Source organism: Silene latifolia, chromosome 2, assembly GCF_048544455.1.
Source record: "Silene latifolia isolate original U9 population chromosome 2, ASM4854445v1, whole genome shotgun sequence".
NCBI classification, from domain to species: Eukaryota; Viridiplantae; Streptophyta; class Magnoliopsida; order Caryophyllales; family Caryophyllaceae; genus Silene; species Silene latifolia.
In genome coordinates, this window is record NC_133527.1 from 4,722,214 (window position 1) to 4,733,310 (window position 11,097).

The 11,097-nt window shown below is 39.7% G+C and overlaps 1 protein-coding gene across 1 annotated transcript in view; it reads left to right on the forward strand.

The window, feature by feature from the left end:
- LOC141642080 (auxin-induced protein PCNT115-like) overlaps window positions 1-7,921 on the forward strand; it is a 42,070-nt gene extending 34,149 nt beyond the window's left edge. Inside the window, exons 3-4 of the mRNA XM_074450765.1 lie at window positions 6,932-7,207; window positions 7,329-7,921. Coding sequence (XP_074306866.1) covers window positions 6,932-7,207; window positions 7,329-7,664 — 612 coding nt within the window. The 3' untranslated portion in view covers window positions 7,665-7,921. The remainder of the gene's footprint in view (window positions 1-6,931; window positions 7,208-7,328) is intronic.
- The last annotated feature ends 3,176 nt before the right edge of the window (window positions 7,922-11,097 follow it).

Here is an 11,097-nt window from a genome sequence, read left to right on the forward strand (position 1 = left end):
CCCCGTTCCCTTATACTCCTTAGGACTAAACCTTGATATATGAATGCTGATCTTTGAATGATCAACCTCCTTATCCTTTCCCACTCTCTTTAAAGCTTCCGTAAGAGCATCTTGGTGCTCCAACATCTTAACTATGTCATCGGTGGTCATGTTCTCAGCTCTAACATACAAGGCGGTTTTTTTGGCGGCATCTTGTAACTATATACGAAAAGGTAGATATAAACATACATACTATAACCCAAAGCACGTATATAGCCTGCACAGACCCCACTCGATCGAGTACCAGAACCCACTCGATCGAGTTGAGGCTACTCGATCGAGTGCCCAACATACTCGATCGAGTGCCTCAACTCCAGAACCTAATCAGACCTCCTGATCACAAACATACTCGACCGAGCTGACACGCCACTCGATCGAGTGACCCCTACTCGATCGAGTGCCCTTATGTACTCGATCGAGTACCCTAAAACACGGTTCTGACCATAAAAACATTAATCTATCCACTCGATCGAGTCAGACCCACTCGATCGAGTACCTCACCTACTCGATCGAGTGCCCCCCACTCGATCGAGTCATGCAGACTCGTATAGACTACCCGCATGTTATCTCACTTTCCCAAGTACTATGCAATCTTTATAATTTCAGCCAAAATAATCATAACTACGCATGCATCTATACGCAACTCCTTATATAATCAACAAACGATCTATTCATGTTATCAAAATGCCACATTATAAACACTCAACATACTTTTCATTCAATTCAACATGCAAAACACATCTCCTTCAACTTTTTATCCAGACTCCTAATTCTACACATCCAACCTCCAACAATTCACATCACACGCCATTATGTACACATACAGCTCAAAAAACAACATATACGACCCTGACACGTACACCATGTGACCGGTTCAAAATTGCAGGGCGAGTTCGCGACTTTAGGACGTCTCCCAAGCCTTTGCATTAGCTCCTACAACTTCTACCCCGGGTTCATTTTATTTGACTCCCTATGTTCATTAGATTCATTGGTTACAGGTTTCAGGATCGTCGCTCTGATACCACTTTGTGACACCCCCATACTCCAAGTGCCTTACCAGGACCACTCAGGTATAAGAACGTCACCATCTCGGTTTCTCGAGGCAATGATAATCAAAAGACAATAACGAAACATAATTTAAATAGTAATAAAGTTAAGTGATTACAATTCAAAATCCCAACTGATAAAAATACGATACATGTTCTCTTAAACCAAATGTCTCAAAACTACTAAGGAAAGACAGCGGAAGACTCTAATCAGCTCGTGGTGACACATCCCAGCTAGCCCATATGCCTCTAATCAAACCTGTTCAACAACTGCTCACCATCCCCGAATGGATCACCACAGTTTTACAAAACAAAGACGGGATCAGTACTAATCACACAATACAATCACAAAAAGACAAGAATCAAAACAGCTCAACCGTCACATCAACCCGAACTCCATCACCAACTCCTCAATACTGACTACACACTAAAGTGTGTAGCCCTACCAGAGTACCCATCGCAACAGGTTACTCCTCGCCGCCAGTAGGGGACCGCAACCGTTCCCACCTAAGCCCCGCTCATCTCCATCGAGCGATAAACCCAAATCTATTAATGTGCACATCCCTTCTGTGGCGGGTTCCACAGAAGGTGAATCATGAGCGTGAATCCACTCCCGCAAGTGACTCCACTCAGCCACGGATGCACCCCGAAGAACACAGACAGATACAATCAACAACAACCAACAATGATAAAATCCACAATCGTCACAATACCAATATGATACTTTAACAACAATCACAATCAACACCAAACCACATTATGTGACTAATACTGAGTAGGGAAAACCATACCTTGAAATGCAAACACAAGCAGACGGTCTTAGCAGCTGTCTCAAAACCTTTCCTCTACGAATCCTCCTCCTAACACATAATCATACAATTACTACATACACAACTAATCATACAAAACCCCAAATCCCATAAATTAGGGTTTAAACAAAGTTAATCAAACGCTATAAAATTGGTATGTAGATCTTACCCTTGACGCAAGGATCACAAGGACACAAAGAACGGTAAGATCCGACCTCTCAAACTCCGGGATTTGCCAATAACGCGGATGAAGCAAACAACGTAGTTTCAATCTCCTTTATGAGTGTATTAGGTTTGTAAAAGTGTTTAGTAAAGATGACGATATAATATATATACTAATCCGCGTTATTAACAAAACCCGTCAAAATAATACCCACTAACCGAGCTACTCGATCGAGTAACTAACGTACTCGATCGAGTGCCACTTACTCGATCGAGTACCCCACAGACAGAATACTGTTTCGTAACTCAAAACACCCTTACTTGACAGAGTAAGGCCTACTCGATAGAGTACCCAGATACTCATAAAACCGTAGTATTACATCTTTGCTCGCAATATGTTGAACACGGATGTGGCCTAGCCGAAGTTGTTCCCGGACGAAGTGGAAGGAAAGAGCCATATGCTTCATTCTCGAGTGAAACACCGGGTTCTTGGCATAGAGTGTAGCAGACATGTTATCAGAGCAGATAGCCGATGATTTCGTGATGGCGATGTTGAGCTCAGTGAGTAGGTTACGAAGCCATAGAGTCTCGATAGTTACTGCAGCGAGAGCACGGAATTCGGCTCCAGTTGTGGAAGGAGCAAGACCGCGTTGCTTCTTAGAGGACCATGAGATGGGATTACGGCCGAGCTAAATAATATAGCCGGTGGTTGATAAGTAGTTGTCTTTGTCGCCGGCAAACTCAGCGTCACAGAACGCATGGAGGCAAAGTGGAGTAGTGCGGTAGAGTTGAATTTCGTATTTCTGAGTGCCTTGGAGATAGCGGAGGAGGCGCTTTAGGGCTAGCCAGTGTGTAGAAGTAGGATGATGCAGAAATTGAGTTAAGCGGTTGACTGTGAAGGCGATGTCCGATCGAGCGAGGGAGAGATATTATAAGCTCCCTACTATTGCTTGATAGTCGGATTGGTCTTGAATAGGGTTGTTGTCTTCACGTATAAGGTGTGTTTCGGTAGCCATAGGTGTTGTATTCGGTTTAGCATCTGACATCTTGTATTTAACAAATAGATCATGGACATATTTTGATTGATTAAGGTGGAGTCCAAGGGCATTATGGGCGACCTCGATTCCAAGAAAATATGATAACGGCCCGAGGTCTTTCAATGAAAATCGTTTAGATAAGGTGGTGACAAAATGTTGTAGATGGTTTTGGTTAGGACCAGTAATAATAATGTCGTCAACATATACGAGCATAAAAATACACGCCGTTTTGGTGTTGAGACTAAACAATGATGAGTCGGAAATAGATTGTCAGAAGCCGTAGGTGACAAGATATGTTGTGAGTTCAGTATACCAAGCTCGAGGAGCTTGTTTTAGGCCGTAAATTGCTTTGTTTAATTTGCAAACGTGGTTTGGTTTAGATTCGTCGACGAACCCTTGAGGTTGAACCATATATACATCGTCAGTCAAGGTCCCTTGCAAAAAGGCATTATTGACATCTAGCTGACGTAAGGACCAAGATTCGGTGACGACTAGTGAAAGGATTAAGCGTACCGTTTTTGGTTTTACAACCGGACTGAAAGTTTCTGTGTAATCAATACCGGGACGTTGGTGAAATCCTTTTGCTACTAGTCGTGCTTTGTGTTGTTTGAGGGAACCATCGGGATTGTATTTAATCCGATATACCCACTTGCATCCTATTATATTTTGAGACGATTGTTTAGGGCTAATGTCCATGTTTGATTCCGTTCTAAGGCTTGGAATTCATCTTGCATAGCGGTTCTCCATTGAGTTGAAATTAAAGCTTGTTTTACTGTAGTTGGTAGTGAATTGGTAGTGGCGGAAGCATGAGCGAGGTTGGCATATTTCGGGTTTGGTTTACGTATATTATTGTCAAGACGGTTACAACGGTGAGAGCGGGAGGAGGTGGTTGTGGTGTGGAGGACGTGTTCGGCAGAGGAGAGTGGAGGAACTCGGCGTGGGGTCAATGTTGGTGGGTTCGATTGGCGAGGATGGGGACGTGGTGGAGGATTGAGTGGGTTGTCGTCTATGATAGACTTTATGAGTAGGATGATGAGTCTGGATAGGGGGTGTTGTGGGGGTAGTCGATGGCGTGGTGGTGGATGTTGTCGGTGCAGACGATGATAAGACAGGTAGTATGAGTTTGCACCAATCATCATGATTGGTGTTGAGAGATAAAGGAGGCGTGGTTTTGAGAAGGCGAGCGTATGGAAATTCGTCTTCAATGAATTTAACATGTCGCGAAGTATATAATCGATAGGTTTTGGGTTCAAGGCATTGAAAACCACTTTGTGTGGGTGAGTAACCAACGAAGATACAGGGGACGGAGCGATATTCAAGTTTGTGCTTTGTATATGGTCGTAACCATGGATAACAAAGACGTCCGATATTATGTAACTTAGTATAATCGGGTTGTAAATTACACAATTTTGAATAAGGTGTATGGCCGTTGAGTGTAGCAGTAGGAAGACGATTAATAAGATAAGTCGTCGTACTAAAGGCAAACGACCAAAGGGTTATAGGAAGACCGACATGAGATAGAAGTGCAAGACCCGTTTCAACAATGTGGCGATGTCTTCTTTCAGCATACCCATTATGTTCTGGGGTATGAGGTGGAGAGGTGAAATGACTTATACCATTGTCAAGTAGTGTTGGGTTTAATTTCTGAAATTCGCCTCCATTGTCCGAGAAAAATTGACAGATGGGTTTGTTAAAAAAAATTTCCACTAATGCTTTAAACCGAATAAAGACTTGGGTTGTTTCGGATTTTTGTTTTAGTGGAAAAAGCCATATATATTTGCTAAAATGGTCGACAAAAACTACGTAATATTTATATTTTTCGCGAGAATAGACAGGGCTAGTCCATAAGTCCGAGTAAATTAATTCTAGTGGTGATGTGGTTTTGAATGACGAGATTGAAAACGGAAGTTTCTTGCTTTTGCTAATATGGCACGATTCGCAATAAGAAAAACGAGACATATTAAAGTGTAAATGTTTATTGATAATATTCATAACATCAAAGATTGGATGGCCTAATCTATGATGCCACGACATTGAGGTTGAGTCTTTCGTGGTAGAGTAGACAGTTGGTTGCGACAGACTCAACTCGTCAATTCCATTCTTAGTTTGGCCCTGAAGGATTGTTGCTCCCGTCGAAATTGCCTTAATAACAAAGGAAGAGGGTGAGAAAATGACATAAGCATCATTGTCACGACATAGTTGTGAAATTGACAAAATATTACGAGATATTTTTGGCACATGTAATATGTTATTTATTTTAAGAGAGGAGAAAGGTAGAGTGAAATAAGCTATGTTGGCAATGTCGAGAGCGGAGCCGTCTCCAATAATGAGTTCGTCGGAGCCAGTGTAGGCCGAATGGAATGCGAGTGTGTTGAGATCATGGGTGACATGGTGAGAAGCCCCACTGTCGAGGAGGTAGTTGGGGTTGGGGTTGGGGTTGGTGATGCCTTGGGTGGCCGTGTGTGCTTGCGGCTGATGGTGCTGGCGGGTTGGTGGTGCGGGGAAGATGATGGTGGGGAAAATCCTACGAAACAGAGGACAATCAGCGATGACGTGACCAACTTGGCGACACCATTGGCAACGTCCCTTAAAGGGACGTGGAGTCGGGTTAGGTGTATTTTGGTTGCTGGTTGAATGGGAGTTGTAGGCAGGGGTGTTGTTGTTGCGTTTGTTGCCGTGGTAATGGTGTTGGTGGCGCTAGGAAAGGTTGGCAGTGGGTTGGAAAATATCACTGGCAGGTTGTTGTTTGATGAGAAGTTCGTGTTGAAGCAATTTTTCATGAAATGCTTCAAACGAGATGGGGTTGTCACGGGCACGAACCATGTCCATGACGGGTTTGTATAGGTTGTAATCAAGGCCTCGAAGTACCTTGAAGATGATATCTTCGGGATCAAGTATTTTACCCATTAAAGCAAGTTGATCGATACAAGCTTTAATAACATTCATATAGTCGGTGATAGATTGGTCTGTGGTTTTTACTATTGAATCAAGATGATCCTTGATTTACAATATGTGAGCGCGCGAGGGGTTAGCATAAGTGCGGGCTAGGATGTCCCAAGCCTCTTTTGAGGTTTTGGCTCGGACAATTAGGGCTTGGACGGCGGATGAAAGGGTGCCCATGAGGGCGCCTAAAATCAGGGTGTTTTGTTTAAGCCGTGTAAAGTAAGCCGGATTTGGTTTTTCAAATTTGTCGTCTCCGACAATAGTTGGTGAAGGAGATGGATTTGAACCATCTAAGAAACCCAACAAACTACAGCCAAATAGGATGTGGGTGAGTTGAAAGTGCCATGATGTATAGTTGAGGGGATTGAGTTTGACACAATGGTTTAGATTGAGAGAGGTGAGAGGGGCAGTGGTGTCGTGTGGGTTAGTCACGGTTGTTTCGTAGGTGTTAGTCATGGTGGGGGCTGTTTTGGTGGAGGAGGGACTGGTGCGTTTGAAGGGGTTGCGGCGAGTTCGAAGACTAGGGTTGTAGGATCTTTTGTGACTCCTTGATACCATGTAAGATATGTGTATTGACTGAAATTGTGTAATTACAATGTAGAGAATGTACACTATTTATAGTTGAACGGAAGAAGCTAAATAAGGCTAATATAAGGAGCCTTGTACATAATAGTATAGTAGATAATATGTTCCTCTATTTAGAGTAGAATATAATTCTAATAGCTTGATTTGAGGAGCTAATTGATTGCATTGCTTGTTTGAGATATTTTATGAATATTGTTAATATTCATGACTTGGGTTTAAACCCAGTCAATTTGTTCTTTGTCATGTGATTTTACTCTATTCCATGCCATGTACTATATTTATTTCATTTGATTTTAAATTGTTAATTCAGATGAGGGAACTTAAGAAACTGGTCGAAGAAGGTAAAATCAAGCACATAGGTTTGTGTGAAGCATCAGCTTCGACTATTCGAAGAGCACACGCAGTTCACCATTTAACAGCAGTGCAATTGGAATGGTCCTTATGGGCACGAGATGTGGAGGAAGATATCATTCCTACCTGCAGGGAGCTCGGCATTGGAATTGTGGCCTATAGTCCTTTAGGAAGAGGCTTTCTCTCTTATGGGCCAAAGATAGCAGAGAAACTGTCGAAGGACGACTTCCGCCAGGTCTGAATATGTGTTTGCTAACTAATATTGTGCTTTCGTTAGCGTGTAGGTAATTGGTGCTGATTTCCCAACCGTTACATTGATTCCGTGCTAACTAATATGTTTATTTGATATCCTACAGCTACTGCCAAGGTTTCAGCAGGAAAACATGGAGAAAAACAAACTCATATTTGAGCAACTTAGTGAGATAGCAGCCCAAAAGGGATGCACACCAGCGCAACTAGCATTAGCATGGGTGCATCACCAAGGGGACGATGTTTGTCCTATTCCTGGAACCACCAAAGTCGAAAACCTGAACCAGAACATTGGAGCATTGTCAATAAAACTAGTGGCTAAAGATATGGCCGAGCTCAAATGCATTGCTTCCGACGAGGCCGTGTATGGTGATAGGTATGGAAATTACGTTACATGGAAGGAATCAGAAACTCCACCCTTGTCTTCTTGGAAATCTGAATAAATGGAGGGGCTTTGTGGCAAAGAGGACACCTTCAAATATAAATCTATATATAAGTCTTGCTTGTAACCGTCACAAACTTATAAAGTGTTTGTCATAAATAAGAATTTGTGAATATAAAGAGAGCGGACTAGTGTTTACTTTTTACGGTTGTAACATCTTTCGTTTGTCCGTTTATGGTGTACTCTCAATTAATTTCGCTTTGATACATTTGATTAGAAATCCTCACATATGTTTTGATGTGTTTTTCAACATTGTGTGTTTTGTGCTTGAAAAACATTAATGATGTTTTACTATTACGATTTTCAGATTTTTTTGTTCTTCGGTTTCATCACATTTCAATAATCAATGGACGAAGAAATCAATGCGTAAGATTTTGACCTCTAATAATACTTCCTCTGACTCTTTTAATTCTTTACGTTTTGTTTTAAAAGTATTTTAATCATTCGTAAAGAACCAAAAGAATTAAATGGAATATTACTATTATTATTTTTTTGAATCGGGGATGAAGCTTTTTCCTATGCGGAAGTATCATGACTCGATATCATCATTTGAAGCACATTGATGTGCTACTCGAAGCTCATGCTAACCGCTTATGTTGTCAATGATACTGGGGTTTGAACTCGGGTCATAACTCATAAGTATCACTTCTCATGACTTTACCAACTTAGATCGATGATATCCTCAATTGCCACTTCTAACACAAGAGTCTTAAATGATATTATGAAATAGTTGTATTTTCCTAATTAAATACTCCCTCTCATCCACTCCAAAGGTAACATGAACCCACTTTTCCTCTCACAAAAAGTGGACTCATGTTACCTTTAGAGTGGATGGAGGGAGTATAAAAAGATTTGGTTTATGTAAATTCTTGTTTTCCAACTTCCCTACTAAAATCCATTAGGAGACTTACGCTACTAGGTGGTATCAAATTTTTAGTATCACCCGAGGTTCATCAAAATATTCCACTCTTTAACAGATCAATAAGTGTCTCTTCTTAAGAATATATCAGATTAATACGGGTCAAATACATTTCATTTTTATAGATAAAGACAAGTTTTCACTATATCTATTTAGACATTTTTTTGTCTTATCTATAAAAGTAATAATTATTTGACTTGTTTTAAATTTAAGACGAATAATATTCATTCTAAATGTGAGATAATAATAATAAAACTCGATATCAACTGCGGACGTCCTATTATTATCCAAACCAAAGTACTACTATGCTATTCGTACCAAAAAAAAAAAGTACTACTATGCTATACAGCCGCCTATAAGTCGCATCATAAATTGCACTGGATATATTGGAGCACAATAATACACCAAATCCTTTTGTACTCCGTATTTAATTAGCGAAATTATTGCTTGTAAGGGTGGAGTTTAGGGTAAGATTATTGGCAAGATTCTCTATAGTTTTAAGACTCTGTCACGTTAATTTTTTATTTATTTTTATTGTTCAGACTTACCTCATGCTTTATTTAATACATTATCCATCAAACTTGCCCAGAGCCTACTTTTCCACTACACTTGAGAAAATGTGAGGTTTAAAAAAGAGATTTAAAAAACCACAAATTCTTATTTGTGACGGCCGATATTCGTCATAAGCTTGTGACGGGTCAAATAAAACCCACATGAGAGGATAAAGATAAGTCATTTGTGATTTCCTATGCATTCTACTTTTTGTCTTATCTACCTATGTGGGTGATAATTGACCCGTCACATGTGATACCTATTGTTAAAAAAAAGGGAATAAAATAAAATAACACATGAACTCCTTTTGTTGTATGATTTCCCTGGAAGATTGTATCAATACCTTATAAGAAAGAGTCTTAGAGCATGTTTGACCTCGATTCTCAAAAGTGAGTTTTTGCTTTTCAAGTTTAATTTTTTAAAAGTGTTTTTCAAAAGCAGAAATAACAAATTGCTGCTTCTATTTCTAAGGGCAAAAATATAGATTTTTGGCTTTTGAGAATTTTTTGTTTAACTTTTAGAAAATAGTATGTTTGGCTAAAAAGTGTTTTTGAGCCCAAAAACACTTTTTCAAGCTAGGCCAAACACACACTTAAGTTGAGTCTTGGATTTCCAAAACTCAACTTAAAACTTTGTACTATGATAGATTATTGTGAGTCTTGTTTTAAGACCGACTCGCCAATAATCTTACACTTAGTGGTTAAAACTCAGGTAAAATTTCAAATGGACTCAGGTTCAAACCGGCCTCTTTTAAAGTAATTTTGTGGAGTGTTTATAGCCTGACGGCTAAAGCTATGCCTTCTAAACTTTGAGCATATCATTCTCGGTGGCTTACTTGATGTACGTAATAAAATTTAGGGAAATTATTTCAGAGCATGATTGATGTAATTAGGTCGAATAAAGTTGCAATTATCAATTTGAAGATTGATAATTCGTTCCTTTATTTAGTGCAAAAAACCACTTTTAACTTAAATTTAACCAATGGTTGGTTGGCGCAGTGGTAGTATGGGGCTGCGCTTGGTAGAGAGGTCTACGGATCGATCCCCCACAACTGCGATTGGGAGGGGTTTAAATACCGTAATCCTTGGACACGCCCCGAAATCCGGATTAGTCGGCCCAATGTGGTTCGGATTACCGGATGGTTTAGACAAAAAAAAACTCTGTTAAATTTAGCACAAATTCTTATTTGTGATGGATAAAATTTGTCACAAGTTTGTAAGATGAGACAAAGGGATAAATGGGAGGGGCAAGTGGGAGAGGGTTGTGAGAGGTCACAACTCAGAAGCCTGTGACCATCACAAGCAAGACGGGCTGTAAATTTAGTCCACTTGATACAACTTCACTAAAAAACATAACTTAAATCTTCTGTATTTCCTATCATCGGTTCAGATTCTACAATCTAAACAATTACAATTAAAAGTAATACATAGGCCATGTTCTTTTTTGAACAAACGGATCGATCTCGAATCGAACTTATAGGATCCGAATCAGAATCGAATCGAACTTATAGGTTCGAATCGAACTTATAGGATCTCGAATCGAATCGAACTTATAGGATCTCGAATCGAATCGATCTTATAGGATCTGAACTGAATTGAACTTATAGGATCTGAACTGAACTTACACGATCCAAATTTAAATTAATTTAACTTAAATATTATTATTATTATTATTATTGTTATTGTTATCATTGTTCTTGTTCTTATTTTTATTATTATTATTTTTTTAATTTTTTTATAAAACCGCAATTATTATTATTATTAAAATAAACGCAAAATTTTATTGAGATTAAACAAAAAATTTACAAGAAATTAGTGGGCAGCCAAGAGAAAACACTGATAAGAAAATATAGTCTAAAACACAAGGTACGATAATAACATTTTGGCTTGGGTCTTGTGGTAGCCGGGTGTGCCTTTAAGGTGCTTGTTCCTCTTAACTGAGGTCCCGGGTTCGATACCCTTGA